This window comes from Syzygium oleosum, unplaced genomic scaffold, assembly GCF_021117445.2.
Source record: "Syzygium oleosum isolate NSW1041296 unplaced genomic scaffold, Sole_v2.1 Sole_v2.07, whole genome shotgun sequence".
Taxonomy (NCBI): Eukaryota; Viridiplantae; Streptophyta; class Magnoliopsida; order Myrtales; family Myrtaceae; genus Syzygium; species Syzygium oleosum.
In genome coordinates, this window is record NW_026607491.1 from 12,920,133 (window position 1) to 12,938,532 (window position 18,400).

Below are 18,400 nucleotides of genomic sequence, written 5' to 3' on the forward strand. Positions count from 1 at the left end.
GGTATCCTCTTCACTTTTTTTGGTTATTTAAGGTAAATAGCATCCTCCTCCTCTATAGAAACCATATATACCGGATATACTTCCATAAGTATTGGATCCTAAACATTCAACTTACACCTCTATCCTCCAAACACATTCCCCCCCCTCTCTCTCTCTCGACTAAATCATACCTCTCTTTCTTGTTAGTATACAAAGAAGGCCTTCGTTTTCATCCATCCAAAGCATTTTGCTTCTCCAATATGGAACTCCACATTCCAACACAAGTCGCCATCTTATCCATTACCATCATACTTTTTGCTTCAATTTCTTCTTCTTTGTCGTCTCCTTTGTCACCATCAAACTTGCACCCATTGGTGGTCGACTCCATGCTCGAGCATCTCAACTACACCGCCATATCCGAGTTCCGGTTGCTGAACAGAAGGCGAATCCTCGAGTGTCCCGACCCAAACCCGTTTCTCCAAATCAATGTCAGTGGCAACGCCACCATCGGGAATGAAGAGTACCTTACGGTTAATGTAACTGGGGTCCTGGTTCCATCGGATTCCGACTGGGTCGCCATGATTTCTCCATCGGGTGCCAAGTACGGATCATCCTGATGTCTAGTTCTTTCGTCCTCAAAACTTTTAACCTTTTGTTTTGAAACATATCGTTACTCATTCAAGCTCCATCTTGTCCTTGTGTTTTCTTTTGTGTTGCAGGGTCTCGGATTGTCCACTGAATAAGGCTCTGTATGTACAGACTGGTGATCTTAAGGATCTTCCTCTTCTATGCCATTATCCTGTCAAGGTTATTTATCTACCATTGAATCATGCTTCGTTGATGACTTATCTACCTTCTTCTTGATGAATGATAGTAATAGAAACATAAAATAGCGAGGAGCTCTAGAGAAAATAGTGGAATCAACAGGGGCCGAATAGAAGAAGCAACTGAAAAAGAAATCACATGGCACATGCCTAACTCCTTTTGCCAAGACTTGGTTCAGTCCTCATGATCGACCAACGAAGTCACGTCATGGAGTCCCATTGCGTTCACGTCAGAATGTCGAAAATTTCATTTGCTTAGGGACATGTCGATGACTGTGTTGTGGCCGTAGACGGAATCGATTAAAATGCGGAAAATATGTGGAATGCATATCACTTTTCGAAATATTCCGATGGGCGGTGCATTTTCATTAAGTGCGAATCGCCTAAATTAATAAAATCAACTTTATAATTTGTATATATACCAATCCAACCTCAAGCTTTAACGGTTGCAGCTGCTTTTAAGGTTTGAAATATTCCTCGTCAAGTCTTCATCCACCGAAAGAAGAGGAGAAAATAGGATAGGAGTCCGTTTTATTTTTCTATTTCTTTTCTTCCTCTTTTTTTGTCAAAGTGTCTCTTTTTAGGGTTCAAAAGGGAATCAAAAGAATCTGTTGTTCTATAATCTGCTAAAGGTTCAATCAATAAAAGTCGATTTTGGTCCCGGTTCAAATAATTTGCAATGTTCTTTCTTTGTCGATTCTTTTGTCCTTGTTGTTTTCGTTTAACATATAAGAAACTGACTTATAGAACCGTCCTTCATTTATTAGTCAAATGGCGACATTCCATATGTAACTTTTATTTGTGTAATGCTAGATATCAAGAAAGGTTTACAAATTCTTTTGTATTTTTTATACATGTAAAATGATGCATGTAGCCCGATTATATTGAATATTTAAGCAAGCCATTCTTATCAAAATGCTTTAGAATTTCATTTATCGCAACCATTGGTATTTTACCTACCTCTTTTTCTTTATGTAGTTGCCATGTGCCAAATTCCGTTTATCTTCTAGTATACCTACCATTAGTTGTCCAATTAGTTTGAGAGTAGGAGAAATGTTTCCACTTCAACTCTTTGGTGCATGCTTATATGCATCATTTTCAGGCACAATACGTGAGCAAGGATCCGGACTATCTGAGCTGCAAGAAGAAGGAGTGCAAGGAGTACAAGGACGGTGAATGTGCCGTGGCCACATGTGGCGCCACCTTGACGTTTCACGTCGTAAACATCAGAACCGATATTGAGTTTGTGCTGTTCACCGGGGGGTTTGTCACACCATGCATGTTAAATAGATCGAACTCTTTGACTTTTGCAAACCCGAACCAACCGCTCTATGGCCATCTCTCCAGCATTGACTCGACCGGGACCTCGGTAAGCACTCAATTGGCTACCAACTGGTGTGTCGAGCTGGTGTGGGTCGTGTCACCAACATTTGGCTCTATGGATGTCAAGAAAAATGTCAATTATATCATTAGCCCATGAAGTCGCGGTACCATGACTGCTTGACACACTGCACCTGAGCGTGGAATAACTCTTTGCATAAAACACTCGAAAGCAATGCAGACTGCGAATGGTAATCATACATGCTTTAATATGCAGATGAGGATTACATGGGTTAGTGGAGACAAGGAGCCCCAAGAGGTGCAATATGGAGATGGGAAATCACAAACTTCCGAAGTTAGTACATTCTCCCAAGATGATATGTGCAGTGAGTTAACCTTAAACCTTTCCTTGAAAAATGTGTAAATGCACTAGGACTTCCTTGTCACACGCAAAACAATCGCAATGCCTCGTAAAGACTCATTCTTCACTGAATTTAGTTTTGTTGGTCTATTTTTCGACAGGTAAGGTGCTACCTAGTCCTGCCAAAGACTTCGGTTGGCATGACCCCGGCTACATTCATTCAGCCGTGATGACGGGACTGCAGCCTTCTACCTCTTATTCTCACAAATACGGAAGGTAGAATATTCTGACTGAAACATGTTGTTCATGAGACTGATCGGTTTCAAATCAGCTTGAGTTATTCTTGCTGAGCATAGTGCAATCAATATCTGTGGCACGTCTACTTGATGCAGGGTCATTGAATCTGCAGTGAATGTGAATGAATTGACATGCAATGGACTTGTTCCTTATAACAATTGTCTATGAATTCACAACATTAGGCAGATGACGGAGCACCAGCAAATATTTCTATATGCTTTAGTCCTTAAAGATGTACTATAGCTGCATGTCTGATTGAGAGAGGATCGGGTTTGGGGCTTTCAATAAAAAGGAGTATCTTGTTATCTTGAGATTGAGTAACATTGCTGACACTGCAAATGAGTTTCTGCAAGTGGAAGTAGATGGAGTGATCTATTTTTCTCCAGCATCAATTAGATGATTGGAAATTGAATTGATGAGAAGCATTCATACCATTTGCTGGCACATTGGATTTATTTTGGTAATGCTTTTATGACATCTAGTGATTCAGCTGGTTGGAGTGAACAAGTTCAGTTCAGGACACCCCCGGCAGGAGGATCAAATGAACTCAAATTTCTTGCATTTGGGGATATGGGAAAAGCCCCTCTGGATGATTCAGTCGAGCACTACATTCAGGTAAACATGCATTCCATAGAATGAAAAATCACATTTCTGAAAGCAAAGCTGAAAAGATGCTATCCATACTGGATATACACTAAGAGGAAGGTGTATCCTTCAAATTTTTAAGAAAAGCTGATAGAAGGGACAAAATATACCATGATTTGAGTGGAGTATCATCTTGAAAACCGGTTCTCCCTGAAACATTATTAGCACGCCTCATTCATCTGAATTAACTGAAGTGGCAGAGACTAAGCTGTTTGTAAGAATTAAAACTTCTGATTATGAAAGTATCATAAAATGCGACTTTATATGACTCTATAGCCAGGATCAGTGTCGGTGGCAAAGGCAGTGTTGGATGATGTAGGCTCGGGCAATGTGGATGCCATCTTTCATATTGGTGACATAAGCTACGCCACCGGCTTCTTAGTGGAGTGGGATTTCTTCCTCCACCTCATCAGCCCTTTCGCTTCCCGAGTTTCCTACATGACTGCAATTGGGAACCATGAAAGGTAACTAAATCAGGTCGATATGTTTCTCTTGCTGCACATTATAGAAGACTCAGTAAACAGCTGAACCAACATATACTTAGCAGCATGACTTGATGATGATTTCTAATTTTCTTTTACGTGAAGAGATTATGTGGACTCGGGATCCGTGTATATAACTCCGGACTCCGGGGGGGAATGCGGCATTGCTTATGAGACATACTTCCCAATGCCAACCCCAGCGAAGGACAAGCCATGGTATTCCATAGAACAAGCCAGTGTTCATTTTACCGTGATTTCAACCGAACACGACTGGTCCGAGAATTCAGAGCAGGTAAGGGCGATCAAGCTGAACCCTTTTGTAAACACATTTGCATGTCGATGAGCTGTCATTTTATGTGATGGGAATGTCATGTTGTCAGTATCAATGGATGAAAGGGGACATGGCTTCAGTCAACCGATCTAAAACTCCTTGGTTAGTTTTCATGGGGTAAGTACATTTGCTTCTCGGTGATCATGTGTTTTTCTACTTGATTTTGCATACTTTCAGACTGAAAAATCTCAAGACTACAGAGATCAAGTGTAACAGTTGCCTCTTGCAGTCACAGGCCCCTGTACACTTCTGGTACCGGATTAGGTGCTGACCAAAGGTTTCTTGATGCTGTAGAACCATTGCTGTTGGATAACAAGGCAACCTTCCACTTCTTGATTCGGTTTTCACGTTAAACAATTCGTTGATCTGAGAAAGTGCACTCATCGAGCATTTGTTTCACAGGTTGATATAGTTCTCGTCGGCCACGTTCATAACTATGAAAGAACATGCTCGGTTTACCAAAATCAGTGTAAAGCTATGCCAAAGAAAGATCAAAACGGGGTCGATACTTATGATCACAGCAATTATAGCGCTCCCATGCAAGTGGTTATTGGTATGGCCGGGTTCACTCTGGATAAATTCGAAGATAAGGTTAGAGTCTGTCCTCCCTCATGCCCATTGTAGATAGTAAACCAATATAGTTTTTTGTCTAAATATGCACAATCTTTTGGCATTTTCCGAGAATCTGTGCTTGTATTCGTCAGTGCTTAATCGCGATTCCATTTACTGCATTTACATTGGTTGAATGCTGCTTTGCTAAACAATGTCATCTTAACAACAGCTTTCTGATTTATGGGCCTTGAAATATCTGCATTTACATTGGTTGAATGCTGCTTAGCTAAACAATGCCATCTTAACAACAGCTTTCTGATCATTCATGGGCCTTGAAATATCTACATTCCAGAGATTCTTTCACTTGCTCTTAAGAAATTAAACTTTCTATGCTGGTTCTGCTGCTCATATCATTCAACTCAAATCTATACGATTACATGGGGATTAGCCATTTTGTTGCTCCATGAATATGATCTGTACAAGTGAAGCCCCATTGATATTTTTTTGCAGCCAAGTGACTGGAGTTTGATAAGGATTTCTGAATTCGGCTATTTCAGAGGACATGCGACTCCAGAAGAGCTACGGTTAGAGGTTAGCAGTAACCCGCTTTCGAATGTTGCATACTGCATAGCACTCTCGAATTTTCCGTCGCCCTTCCCATGATCATCGTTCCTTTCGGCTTTATGAGTGCTAATTCCATCTGTTACGATAGATGACTCCATTTATTGATAACCTGTTCTGGCCTCTTGTGATGCTGTGAAAATCAGAAACTATGTCCAGCTTCTGATGTCCTGCACTGCGAGTAGAGTTTTGAACATTGAGCAGCTACATGTTACTGCATTCATGGTGATCATGTGTTCCGTGCTCGTTTAACTTCGATCTACATGTTGCTTGCAGTATGTGAATGCCGACACAAGGAAGGTCCAAGACACCTTCCGCATCACCCGATAACCCGACTTTTTAAGTGAGCGGGAAGGTATTACAGACAACAATTAGCGGCCATAGCTGCACAGTCGTGTGCTTCTACATTGTTCTTTACACAGACAAACAGTATAGATAACCTGTGCTTCTTGATTGTCTGGCTTGATCGAATGCTCTTAATAACACAGATTCTTGATTTCAGTACTTCTGTAAGCAACCTAACAAGATGTGTCCGATACAAAAGTGATCTCTCCTTCCAAGCAAGTTTAGAACCACAAATTCATAAAAGGTTTCATAATCTATGATTTCAATTCACGAATTTTTGATAATCTCGTCATGAACGCGATGCAATGTAATGAAAATTCAGGAAATTGCTCAGTAATCTTGAAAATCTTTGAATTATTTAAGTCATTATCAATAATGAGTAATGGCACTGGACCGACCTTTGGTCATGAATATGATCAGCAAAGCATGATCTTCTGGATTAATGTCGTTGACTAATTGACCAAAATATCTCTTCCCGTCTCATCCGAAAAGCAGCCGTCCGATCCATACCCAACCACGCTCCACCGTCGATTTGAAAATCGTCAAGTCGCGACACATCACTCCATACCTCTGGTTCGGCACCCCCGAACCAAGGAGGCTCGGATTTCTTCCCTCTCTCTCTCTCCCTCCTTATCCATTCTCTCTCTTGAACAGTCGTCACCATTTGACTTGTTTGGCTTTGGTAATCTAGATCAGCGTTCGACGATCCAAACCCGATCGAGGTGAGCAAAAAGCACTGATGTTTCCTTGTTGAGTCTTCACGGATCTCCACAACTGCGTCAAATTTCGCAGCTTTTGATGGTTTCTTGGTCGGTTTGCTTGCTTGCTTCGTTCGGTACGGTGCAGAGCAAGGAGATGGCGTTGGTGTCCGGGGCGAGATCGAGCCTGAACCCGAAGGCGGAGCCGTTCATCCCGATGTCGTATCGGCAGGTGGAGGATTTCTCGCCCGCGTGGTGGGAGCTCGTGAAGGCGTCGTCTTGGTATCGCGATTACTGGCTGAGCCAGCGTGGGGACGACGATTTCGGAGCGGATGATTGCGACGATGCCTTTGGTTATGATGAGGAGGATGATATGATTCTGGAGATCATGTTCGTGGGTGAGCTGGATGGTGTTGATAAGAGGGAGAATGGAGGATCAGATCCGATGGGTGTTGGTGAAGAAGAGAGGAAACTGCTCCGTGGTAACGATCCTCTGTGGTGTATGGATAAGTTGGTGAAGCGAAATCGTCGAATCAAAGTTGTGATTTTGTGCAAGATATGAATTTGAAGAGGAAATAGAGACAAAAAAGAAGAAGAAGAAGATCCTTACCAAAAAAAAAAAAAAAAAGAAGATGATGATGATTTTGACACGTTACATATTGGGTCTTGCTAGTGTGCTGCTACTTGTATAAATCTGTAGTTGTATCTCTGTTGCTTTTCAATGTTTGATGAAAGATGAGATTTTTCCTTGATTGTTTTTTTTTAGTGAAGCCTTTTTGCAATAGTTCTGGAAACTGTTGTTGGAGTAAAGGATTTCTGAATTCTGAAACTGGTTTCTCGATCTTTCTTTTTCTTTTTTTTGGGTAACAGGTGCGAAAATGGATGCCAAAGCTCTGTTGAAGAACCTGAGCATACCAAAGCCACCCAAGGACAGAGCGCCCAAATCGCCAGTAATGGGGTCTCCAAAGTTCTGCAAGAAGTCAGTTCAGAATGTGAGTGTTAAGTGCGCTCCTCGACGCATTCATCAGCCTCGCTGAATGAGTTATGATCGAGTGAAGCAGTGAACTCCGTTTGGTCTTTAGTCTTTGGTACATAACGAGGTTTCAAATGCTTGTAGCTTCTGATTCCTGTTATGCTTTTGGTTTTTGTAGTTTTATCAAGGCTTTCTCGGGGTGTACAAATGGAATAATCAATGAAAACATTGGTCTTTGGAGTATTATGAAGAGTATGTGAATTTATGGGGTACTACAGATCGCACATAAATTTGGAAAAACTCCCCAGCATCAGTGAAATGAATATTGAGATGCTGAGGTATATGTAAAAGGGCCTCTACTTTTGTGACAAACCAAATGCAGTATGGTGGAAACTGTAAGTTAAAGAAAGAAAGCGATTGTTGGATTAGGTGAGGCAAAGAGTACATCGATACCTTCATATTGAGATGATAATTACTCAAATAAAGGAATGGTTAAGATGCAAGTGACATTTCTATCAAACTGAATTTTAACAACTTGACCATCTATTACAATTACATGATGAATGGTAAGCTTGGAGAGTAGAAATTTCAGGTCTACTTGCTCACTGCGTATATTACATAGCTCTCTTTGGTCTAATGTATGTCTGACAAGATTCCTTTTCTTATATCATCTAATGCATTTCATTGGCCTAAGAACTAAAAGAGCTGCATGCGAATGCAGCCATTAGTATATGCAATTTGCATATTATCCCATGAACTGAATACAAGACGTAGGACTTTCTCGATTGTTACACAAGCCGGCTCTACTTCTTTTTGTTCGAAGACCGAAAAAAACAGTAGCAATATTGTCAGTAGCAGTGAGGAACATGAATTGTCACTGGAAAAAGTGGAAACTACCAAGAAAGGTGCAGGCATCCAAAGACGACTCAATGTGAGAGCCTTCCTTGATCACACTAAAGTTGCAACAATCACACTGTGAAGGATCTCCAACTGTCACTGTATGATTGTAACCCCGAAAGGGACTCCCCTTAGGGCTTCTGAAAAAAGCAAAGGGATGGAATTCTCTTTGTTTCTTTGCCAAAGATGAGAACGTATCATGACTTGTTTGGTTTTGGAGGGGCCATCCACCAGCTGTATTCCTCTCTTGCATAACCCATGTTTGCTTTGTCTTCTTCTTTTCATTCTCCTGTCCCTTGCACATTCAACCTGCCCCACATCTCTCCCAATAATAGTTCTCTCTCTCTCTTTCACACATGTGTATTAGGTTTCTGCAATTGTTTAAATTTTTTGGGGTGCGATAATGATTACATCTAATCCGGTCAATTGGAATTTGTGCGAAACCCACCGCTGTAGTCATTGATTCAGTTCACGCACACACCCCGTGATTAAAGCAAGTGATACCAATGACTTCAGATCAAGGTGCGATTCTATTTGGTCTCCAAGAGGGGGCAACAATGTCCAGAAGAAGAAGGAAAGAAACTTCGGAAGTGTGCAAAATGGGGTCTCCAACTTAGTTTATACTGTCTACCATTTTCTCTAAATTTGCTGGCCATGTGTAGAGCAATTGCATCTGGGATGGGACGCCGCTTGTTTAAGACCCAGGCAAGGACACCCTGATATTTAGCTGGGGTATGCAAAAGAATGAGGGGTAAAACAAAACCTCATCATACGTGATGGGACACTTCTGCATGCATTGATGATGCTCTTGGTCAGAACAAAAGAAAAATAAAGCTGAATGAGTGCAGTGTCAGCCTTGTTTATATTCTTCCCAAAACGAAACACTTGAACATGCCTTTGACAGTATAATAGACTGCATACAGGGCCCCATCAAACTCCAAAAGACTTCTCTCTCACAATAATAATAATAATTCAATGCACTCACAGAGCTTTGCTCTCTCTCTCTCTCTCTCTCTCTCCCTGAGTGCAAAAATGGCTTCTCTCCTTCCCCACACAGTGCTTTGTTCAAGGCCCACTTGCCCAACAGATGCAACTCATCGTGAAAAAGGCGAATCATACTATTGAAGAATATCGATATATTATAGGACATACATACCCAACTGGTGAGTTTAAAGCATTAGTTAAATTCACTCTTTGGGATTTGTGATTCCATTGTCTCGAGAAGAAATCTGGTCTGCGATTCATCCACACTCCACAGTCATCACCGTTTTGGGTATGTGATAAAAATAAGAAAGGGTTGATCTTGATCTGAATTTAAGGCAATTTTTTCTCGTACTTGTGAAATTTTGGTCCGAGATCCCAATGGAAAAGGCTTTTCCATGTGGCGAACTTTGTATTGATTTTGCTAGTTTTGCAAGAAAAGGCGAGCCTAGTGAGCAGTTAAACCAGTTAGTACTCCCAATCTACATAGGTTTCCGCGCAGTTTAGCATTATGCCTCCTCAATTTGGGTCCTCGTGTAGAACCTTCGTACAAGAAATATCATTCTGAGTTTTTATTCTGACAGATTTTCCTCATTGGGCCACTAGCTACCAGCTTTCATATGAATCACTTGCTCTCCAGCGTCAATGCTTGCTTGCTTCTGAGTTTGCTTGTTGTGCTGCCATATCTCTGATGCTATCACCAAGTAGCACGCTCTCATTCCAATAGCACCATTCCAGGTCACATTCACATGTGAAGCCCTTCAATGGCGAAAAAGAGGAGCTGGTTCACCCTAGTGAAGAGATTCTTTAGGCTAGAGAAGCAAACAAAGCCAGAGAAGGTTATGAACATGTGAATTTTGTATTATTGTGTTAGCGAAACCTCCAAGTTTTTCTTGTTAAGTTTGTGGCTCTGACATCAATGTGTTTGATCAGAAGGAAAGAAGGAAATGGGTGTTTGAGAAGCTTCAAGTTAAAACGTTACCGCCAATTGCAGCACCACCACCCCCAAGGACAGTTGATGATGCGGAGGAACAAGTGCACAGCAAGCACGCCCTTAGTGTGGCTCTTGCCGCGGCAGCTGCTGCTGAAGCTGCTGCTGCGGCTGCTCAGGTGGCTGCCGAGGTTGCTAAGCTCACAAGCAACCCTCATCCTTCGTCTCATCAATGCAAAAAAGAAGTGGATGAACCTTATATTGCTATAATACACCAGGACACAACCCACATCACACGTCAAAATGAAAGGAAAGGCCAAGAATTGGCTGCTATTAGAATTCAAGCCGCCTTTCGGGGATTTCTTGTGAGTTTACTCTATCCAGCCAATCTCATTGACTTACCTGTGCTTTTATCTAAGAAAATGTTGCACGTCAGGGTATTTACATTGTAACTGCGGGTGTGAAGACTCATTTTCATGCCTATGTAGAAGGATCTGATGCTAATAGCTAGGGAAAAATCTGTTCCCCGTCTTATGTAATCGATTGGGCTGTAACACTTGCCGGCGGCATTAGGCAAGTTAAACCATGATTTTGAAGAGAACAATGTGGAAGGATTATGGGAATGATTACCTAATTTTCAGATTTGATCATTCTCTTTCCCTAATCAACAGAATGAATAGCCGAATAGCCTTTGATTAATAATATCTTGGGGGAGAGATCTGCAGGCAAGGAAAGCTCTGAGGGCATTGAGGGGAATAGTGAGGCTTCAAGCAATAATTCGAGGCCGGGCTGTCAGACGCCAAGCAATGACCACTCTTAAGCGCTTGCAATCCATTGTGGATATAAATTCACAGGTCTGCGCAACCAGATCACACAACGTTCAGAGGAATTTGCATTGCGACGAGAATTGTCAGATCAAACACATCAGGTACAAGGTAATGGTATTTTTAAATATGGCAGGTCTTTCTCTCCCCCTGTTTTTCCTTATCCCTGCTCCTTCGGATGACCAAGTCGTCCTCGAGAATATAAACATTCTTTCATTATACTTGAAAAGGCTGTGACATTTTAGGTTTTTAGTTTTTTCAATCTGATCATTTTAAGGTGGTTCAGCATATTTCTATTCTACTCTACTCTTGATCTGAAGGTAAAAAAAGATATTGGTGAATTTGTTTCAAAATCTTTAGGTCGATAAAAACAGCCAAAGAAGGTGGGATGACAGCTTATTGTCTAAAAAAGATGCAGAGGCATTGTTCTCAAGCAAGAAAGAGGCTGCATTGAAGAGAGAGCGCATAAAGGGATACTCATTCAACCATCGTGTAAGAATAACCTGTGCTTAATACTCCTTTTTGAGCCTATCACTTCAGTTGATTTCTCAATAGAGGGAAAAATTATGCAGAAGTCAGCAGAGTCAGAACATAGAAAACCAAGCGGAAGGTGGAGGTATTGGTTGGAGCAATGGGTGGACACGCAACTTGCTAAAAGCAAAGAATTTGAAGATCTAGACCCTGTTCTGACTTCTCATCCAAAATCAAAGGATGAGGATAAAAGACAATTTAAGCCTAAAAATAGTCCGAGAAAACAACAGTTCGAGCCACTGGACTCCCCTCAATCTGCTCCAAGAAGGTACCCTCGCCATAAAAAGCAGTGCTCGATGGGAGATGACAACTTCCAAAGTTCGCCTGCCATACCGACTTACATGGCCACAACCGAGTCGGCCAAGGCAAAAGCGAGATCACTGAGCTCGCCCAAACTGAGGCCCGGGGCTTTCGATGCTTACTCCGATAGCTATTCCCCATACAAGAATAAGCTCTCTCTTGTATCTTCAATCGCAAGTGAAGTGCCTAGCTTCTACAGAAGGGGCAAGCCAAATGGTTACCAGCAGAAATCTCCAAGCTTGAAGGGCATTCCCGCTAGTGTGAAACCAAGCAGAAACATCGCAAGGGAGCTTAGCATCGATTAAGAGTGTACTGAAACGGTGTTTTTATAATAGGACTGCTATGTTCGGATCAATTCAGTGCTCAAGATCAAGACAATGGAACTAGGAAACAGGTGTAGGAGCTTCAATGTAACAAACAGACGAAAATGAGAGTGAAAGTATCATGGTATCTACCACTTTTAGGCCATACGAGAATGTCTTCCAATTCAATGTCATGACATGGGGTTATTAGAAATTGTGAACTAGTTACCTTCAGATTCTTTTCCCAGGTTAAGTAAGGCCTTCTAACTATGCATCTAAATCCTCAGATCGTAAGTGGAATTAGCATGAGCTTCACCAATATCAAGGGCTGGAGATGTGGTAGAAGTCATATGTAATTGCAAGTTGGACCGACATTTTGTCCTTCACTCTCTTTTACAGGACCTCCACAGTACTCTTTTCACACCCATTTTTCATTCAAAATAATAAAAAAAAGCATGACATTATAAAAGTTCACTCTTTTTCCTTTATGAAGTGAAAATTTTCCCAAATCGAATATATAATAAAGGACAAGAAGTAAATACCCTGCACTATACCTCCCAGTGCACTCACATGGTGCTATCATGATTGGGCAAACATAAACGAAGGCAAGAGACACAAAAACGAAGTAAAACTTAAAAAAGAGCTTTGATTTGGTTTTGGTTCAGTTCAAATGGACTGCTTGGTTCAACATTTTTTCTTCCAAAAAAAAAGAAAAAAGGTTTATGCCAGTCAAGAGGAGATTTCTGTAATAAAATAAAGGGAAAAACCACAAAAAATCACAAAGTATATTTACTGTGACACATTTATCATTAACCTTTTTTCTGTGACACCAAAAAATTCAAATTTGTACCTATATGACATATTTACTCTCCGTCAAGATTTCGTCATTTAATACCATTAAAAACATGTCTATATGGTTGCCCGAAAGCAAACGATGTTAACATGGCGTCCGCGCAGCTTAAGTGAAATAAAAACGACGTTATTTTAATCGAAAAATCATATGATGGAACATTGACAGAGGATAAACGTGTCAAAATAAAAAGTTTAGGATAAATATGTCAGATCATGTATATTTTGGAATTTTTTATGTCACAATAGAAATTTTAAAGTAAATATATCACAACACGGATATAATTTAAAGTTTTCAGTGGCTTTTTCGCTTAAATAAAAGTGATGAATGATGATGACTCCTAGATTAGACTAAACCATATATATTGCAGGGCTAAGAAAGGATATAATGGGCCAAGCAAGCCCAAGCCTAAAAATCTTTCTCTTTCTCTCTTTGTTTTCCATCTCTCTTTTTCTTCTCCCAAGAGAGCGAGAAGAAAACCCTACGCACCCCAATCTCCCCTCAAGAAAACGCACGAAGCTTTGGAAGCCGGCGGAACCAGATCGACCATGGTGTGCATTCGCAAGGCCACGGTGGACGATCTGCTGGCCATGCAAGCTTGCAACCTGATGTGCTTGCCCGAGAACTACCAGATGAAGTACTACTTGTACCACATACTCTCCTGGCCTCAGCTTCTCTACGTAGCGGAGGACTACAATGGCCGGATCGTCGGGTACGTTCTGGCGAAGATGGAGGAAGAGACCAACGAGTGCCATGGCCACATCACCTCTCTCGCCGTTCTCCGAACTCATCGCAAGCTGGGACTCGCTACAAAGCTCATGAATGCTGCTCAGAACGCCATGGAACAGGTTTCCTTTTTCTCTTTCCGTAACCCTTTTATTTTTGGGTACATGCCGATATTCTAATCTTGCTTGATATGCTGTTTTTTGATGTAAAGTTTTGGGCTTTTGATGGATTTGTTATTTGGGTCGGTCTTGTTTGGTTCTTTGATTGAAGCATACTCGTCTTCCGTAGATTATAGTCAGAATTGAGTTAAGTTTGGGAGAGCAGGGAATGGTGTTGATGGAAGATCATTTAAGGCCTGGAAAATCGATTGAAGAGCTTAATTTGGCGAGATTATTTGGTACATTTGTTTGCATAGCATGGAATTGTTCGTTCTGTGATAATTGAGCCTTTTTTCTTCAATTATGTCGACAAGGAGAATTGTTGGAAATTCTTAAGAGTTCACTATGGATAACTTTGGGGCAGTAGTCTTTCTTCCGTGTCCCCTTTTGATGGTTAGGTGTGAATCCGGATGGAGAACGTGTGTTCTCGTTTGATTAAGCTTTTGAATTAGATTGTTTAATTTGTTTGGGTTAGGAGTGGCGAATGTGATGTATATATACACGGTAGCATCTATCAAGTACATGAATTTGTTAATGAATTTTTCTTCTGCTGAAGCATATGACAACCGAAAAAGTCCATGCATATTTGTATATGTGAATCTATTGTGATATATTTTTGTGAAGCATCTTAATATGCACATTGCGGTGTAGTTTTAATATCATACGCAATTCACATACCAATGCTAGTGGTGCTAATATAGCAATGAAGACATCATAAGCAACTTTATTTTAGGTGATATTTCACATCATCTATGCTCATATGAGTGCATGTCTCTCTTTTAAATGCTGCAGAGAATTGTCTCCATGTTGGTAGTTATCTTTTCTTTCGGTGAATGATGGTAGTTATCTGCTTGTTCGGAGTGTGTGGTAACTAGACGAACAATGTATTGGGCTGGTGAATCCCTTATCTTGAGCTTAACAGGTGGAAATATTTCTGGTTATTGTTCCCTGAAACATTGTCAGTTAGCTTTTAGTTGGAAGTCGCCTTAACAAGTGGCAAAAATTTTCATTCTTAAAAATCCGAGTAAGTGAGTAGTCTTTATAGGATTCACTCCTGATCATTACCCATAAAATGCTTGAACATGTGAGAGCATGTACAAAAAGTGTCGTGCTTATCCCTTTAAGTGATCTCCACAGGTTTATGGGGCTGAGTATGTTTCTCTGCATGTGCGTAAAAGCAATCGCGCTGCATTCAATTTGTACACTGAGACGCTGGGGTACAAGATACATGACGTGGAGGCGAAGTACTATGCAGATGGAGAGGATGCATATGACATGAGGAAGCAGCTCAAGGGAAAGCAGTACCATCATCACCATCGTCATGGGCATGGGCATGCTCATGGTCATGGTCATCATCATCACCATCATCACCATCACCATCATCATGGGGATGGGTGTTGTTCAGGCGATGTTAAAACCGGGGGAATTGAAGCTGGACAAAAACCGGATTCAAAGGCCAACAAAGCAGGCTGATGAAGAGAATTGAAGTGGGAGGTCAGAGACACTGTTGGCTATTTTTATGTCATTTTTCTGTCAGTTCAGGTACTTTCTCTGTGAAAAGGAACAAGGAAAATGCAGCTCTTGAAAGTCCAATGGAAAACTCTTCACAAGTTTGTCTGTGAATCACTCTGAAGCGTGTGACATAAATTACGTACATTATTTAGCAAGCAGCTGTGTCATTTTAACGCTATTCTTTTTTCCCACTTATGTTTTAGCCTTAACACCTCCTGTTTTCGTCTGTTCTATAAATGGTGGTGACATGTTTTATATGCTACCATGGGATTCTATGACTTTATTCACAGGCAAAAGTGCACCTTCTCAAAGGGTCGCCCCCTCTCTTTTTGGTTCGAGTTGTTGTAAATGATTTTGTGAGTGTAATCGGAGTAAATCCAGCGAAGTATAATATGAAAGGCAAGCCAAGATGTTAGCAGGAAAGTGCCTTATGTTATTGTTGCCGCATGATGGAGGAATCTAATTATCCTTTCTTAGATCGATGATACTCTTGGTTCTTCAGAAGCAATCAAGGGTCCTTCATCATCTTCCTCCGATTCTCATTCAGTGTTGGATAAATATTTTTGAAAGTTGTCATCCATTCCTCTCCAAAATGGAGTCGTTTTCCGAGTAAAAGAAAGGAATAGGAGTAGTGATTTCAGATTTCAATCTCTTTATTTGATAGTTTGTAAGTATAGATGAGGGTCCAATAAGTTTAATTTAGGATTTGTAACATACTTGCATTTATTTTAACACTCTAGCTTTATCATAGTAAACAATATAGCTATAACTAAATTATGAAATGATTCACTTGACACTAATTACCCTGAAATCATTGTTAACAACTAAAAAATATTAGCAAGAACAAATATCATCTATTATTTGTTAAATTTATGATCACATTAACACAGTATTAGATAGATTGTCATGACCATTGTTCCAAAAGAAATAAGCGATATATACTGTTATAATAAATCATCACCAAATAGTAAAGAAAGGTAGCAGCTGCAAATGAGGGAGGTGTTGGTCTCGATCTCAGTCTCAGTGTGTTCATCCCTCACGAACTCGGAGTCCTTGGTTCTGATCACGTGTCACCCAGAGAGCCAGAGGCAAAGCTTCACATATCATGATCTTGCAGTAGTAGCCGCGGATTGGGTGTCCTGGTGATAGCAAAGGTGGCATCCGGAATCCAGAATGAGCTCGCTGAGCTTTGAATTCAGGCTCCCTGCTGCCCGATATACTGCTGCAGAACTCCAACTGCTCACGTCCATGTCACCTGCCAACATGGTAGATGTAGGGGAGCTTGAAAGGGCAACCTATGAGACAGAAGACATGGTGGAGGAGCAACGGGTGGGAGCAGTAGCTAGTTTTTCAAGCAGCAAGGCTAGTGCCATGGGTCAACGGAGGAGAATCAAGGACCTCACGAAGAGGCTTTCCCGCCTTCTCGACCGCTTGAAAAACATCCTTGCGGGAGAAAGAGTGCGATTGCGTGACAGGAAGAAGAGTTGTTAGATCCCCAGGACCGCTTGCAGTAGAGAGCTTTATCTCCAAGTTCGACCGGGGTGAAGATGAAGCAGGGCACGGAAGACATCATGGGGTCTGCGAAAAGACTTGCATGGCTGTTTACATTCGAACCACTCCCCTTTTATGCAGGCGGTTTTCTCAATGGTAGAAGTTGAGAACGAGATTGCAGATCTCGAACACCCAATCTTCCATGTCCTCTGCGACCTGACGCTGCTCCAAGTCCAATATCCACTCCCCTTGGAGTGTTACTGTTCTCCACAAGCTATCCTGGAGCATCTAACCGCAACGTATGCTGCTAGAGACTTGATATCATGTCGCCTTCACAATGAGGCGGATGAAGCTCGTCTCATCCAGCTACCCGCCAATGTATGCCTCGCCTTCCTCTGCAAGCCACATGCATTCGGAACTCAGGCTCAGTCTTCGTTTTGACATGAATTGAGAGCGTCATCCACGCGCTTCAGTCTAGTATTCATAGAGTAAATTAAGGATGTCCTTCCACTTCCCGAAGCTAGAACCCATTGTGTTACAAAAACGAAAGGGAAAATTCGCTCTGTTATGGGGTTGGATGGCGATGCTGATAAGTAGATAGAGAAGTTCGACTTTTTCAAGGAAGAAGTAGAAGCAGGAGCAGAAGCGGGGCCGTCAATCTCGTAGCAAGCTTCTAATGCTTACCCTTTTCTGCTAGGAGGGGCAGGTGATGACATACTGGGAGAGCTTACGACTGAGGTCAGATCCTACCATGTATTGTATTGCAACGAGAAGATTACGACGACTAAGAGGAATCAGCTTGTTTCGTGCCTATAGTTGGCAGTTCAGGAGTTGGCAAATCAGCATTAGCCAGACCATTTTTCTTCGATGCCCAGGTGACGGCGCATGATCACTGTCATTTGTGGCTTGAGCTTCCTGCTCATAAAGACTTGGACATGGAACGACTCATCCACGGAATCTTGCATGCGGCAGCGGGTTTGGGACGACAAGGGACGGCAAGGGACCGATTAGGGTGCGTTTGGTAATCATTCTGTTCCAGAAAATAATTTTTGCTCATAAATTATTTTTTTTATTCTGTTCCTGGAAACAATTTCTAAGCGTTTGATAACGGCCCAAAATTTCCATTCCTGGAACAGAAAAAGAACATAAATGTGTTTGATAACCGCATAAAATTTCTTTTTATTAATAATATTTTTAAATATTTTAATATTTCTTTTCTTTTTTTTCTTTTTTTTTCTTTTCTTCTTCTCCTTTTTTGCCATGGCCGGTGAGGGCAGCCCAAGCCGGCCTTTTCCAGCCCTCGCTTGAGCCGGCGAGGGCCACCATTGAGGCTCGCGGCCTAGGCGAGGGCCGCCCTCGCTGGATCTGGCAAGGGCTGGACCCTCGCCGCCACCCTCACTAGATTCGATGAGGGTGGCCCTCGCCCAGGCCGCGAGCCTCGAGGACTGAGACGCCCTTGCCGGCCACCA

General features: G+C 41.7%; 4 protein-coding genes across 12 annotated transcripts; all 4 read left to right on the forward strand.

The window, feature by feature from the left end:
* The first annotated feature begins 203 nt into the window (after positions 1-203).
* LOC115671734 (probable inactive purple acid phosphatase 27) lies at positions 204-5,916 on the forward strand. The gene is made up of 13 exons (XM_030593367.2): positions 204-580; positions 699-786; positions 1,906-2,172; positions 2,401-2,509; positions 2,646-2,760; positions 3,264-3,396; positions 3,703-3,890; positions 4,014-4,200; positions 4,289-4,356; positions 4,469-4,556; positions 4,642-4,830; positions 5,302-5,382; positions 5,689-5,916. The coding sequence occupies exons 1-13, from the start codon at positions 240-242 to the stop codon at positions 5,740-5,742; spliced, it is 1,908 nt and encodes a 635-aa protein (XP_030449227.1). The 5' UTR covers positions 204-239; the 3' UTR covers positions 5,743-5,916.
* A 404-nt stretch (positions 5,917-6,320) lies between these two features.
* LOC115672219 (protein EARLY RESPONSIVE TO DEHYDRATION 15-like) lies at positions 6,321-7,671 on the forward strand. 3 transcript variants are annotated; one of them, XM_030593997.2, is made up of 3 exons: positions 6,321-6,479; positions 6,604-6,937; positions 7,326-7,671. In XM_030593997.2, exons 2-3 carry the CDS (start codon positions 6,613-6,615, stop codon positions 7,490-7,492), a joined length of 492 nt encoding a protein of 163 aa, XP_030449857.1. In that variant the 5' UTR covers positions 6,321-6,479; positions 6,604-6,612; the 3' UTR covers positions 7,493-7,671. The 3 variants fall into 3 exon arrangements, with proteins under 3 accessions (XP_030449857.1, XP_056169501.1, XP_056169500.1); XM_056313526.1 differs by having other exon boundaries at positions 6,395-6,479; positions 6,550-6,937; XM_056313525.1 differs by lacking the exon at positions 6,321-6,479 and having other exon boundaries at positions 6,486-6,937.
* Positions 7,672-9,231: 1,560 nt separating this feature from the next.
* On the forward strand, positions 9,232-12,513 carry LOC115672032 (protein IQ-DOMAIN 11). Of its 7 annotated transcripts, none has more exons than XM_030593785.2 (6): positions 9,232-9,598; positions 9,891-10,145; positions 10,240-10,602; positions 10,963-11,172; positions 11,422-11,553; positions 11,634-12,513. In XM_030593785.2, exons 2-6 carry the CDS (start codon positions 10,071-10,073, stop codon positions 12,195-12,197), a joined length of 1,344 nt encoding a protein of 447 aa, XP_030449645.1. In that variant the 5' UTR covers positions 9,232-9,598; positions 9,891-10,070; the 3' UTR covers positions 12,198-12,513. The 7 variants fall into 7 exon arrangements, with proteins under 7 accessions (XP_030449645.1, XP_030449677.1, XP_056169496.1 ...); XM_030593817.2 differs by having other exon boundaries at positions 9,232-9,488; positions 10,045-10,145; XM_056313521.1 differs by having other exon boundaries at positions 9,235-9,598; positions 9,891-10,156; positions 10,248-10,602.
* Positions 12,514-13,480: 967 nt separating this feature from the next.
* On the forward strand, positions 13,481-15,595 carry LOC115671057 (N-terminal acetyltransferase A complex catalytic subunit NAA10). Its single transcript, XM_030592525.2, has 2 exons — positions 13,481-13,892; positions 15,066-15,595. The coding sequence occupies exons 1-2, from the start codon at positions 13,593-13,595 to the stop codon at positions 15,399-15,401; spliced, it is 636 nt and encodes a 211-aa protein (XP_030448385.1). The 5' UTR covers positions 13,481-13,592; the 3' UTR covers positions 15,402-15,595.
* Positions 15,596-18,400: the final 2,805 nt, after the last annotated feature.

Bases quoted from the DNA above. Each gene is read 5' to 3' on its own strand.
- LOC115671734 (XM_030593367.2), top strand. From the start codon at position 240: ATGGAACTCCACATTCCAACACAAGTCGCCATCTTATCCATTACCATC. The intron at 4,201-4,288 runs GTAAGGGCGATC...TCATGTTGTCAG, and splicing joins GGTCCGAGAATTCAGAGCAG to TATCAATGGATGAAAGGGGA. The intron at 5,383-5,688 runs GTTAGCAGTAAC...TGTTGCTTGCAG, and splicing joins CAGAAGAGCTACGGTTAGAG to TATGTGAATGCCGACACAAG.
- LOC115671057 (XM_030592525.2), top strand. From the start codon at position 13,593: ATGGTGTGCATTCGCAAGGCCACGGTGGACGATCTGCTGGCCATGCAA. The intron at 13,893-15,065 runs GTTTCCTTTTTC...TGATCTCCACAG, and splicing joins CTCAGAACGCCATGGAACAG to GTTTATGGGGCTGAGTATGT.
- LOC115672219 (XM_056313526.1), top strand. From the start codon at position 6,556: ATGGTTTCTTGGTCGGTTTGCTTGCTTGCTTCGTTCGGTACGGTGCAG. The intron at 6,938-7,325 runs GTAACGATCCTC...TTTGGGTAACAG, and splicing joins AGAGAGGAAACTGCTCCGTG to GTGCGAAAATGGATGCCAAA.
- LOC115672032 (XM_056313521.1), top strand. From the start codon at position 10,071: ATGGCGAAAAAGAGGAGCTGGTTCACCCTAGTGAAGAGATTCTTTAGG. The intron at 11,173-11,421 runs GTAATGGTATTT...CAAAATCTTTAG, and splicing joins TCAAACACATCAGGTACAAG to GTCGATAAAAACAGCCAAAG. The intron at 11,554-11,633 runs GTAAGAATAACC...AAAATTATGCAG, and splicing joins GATACTCATTCAACCATCGT to AAGTCAGCAGAGTCAGAACA.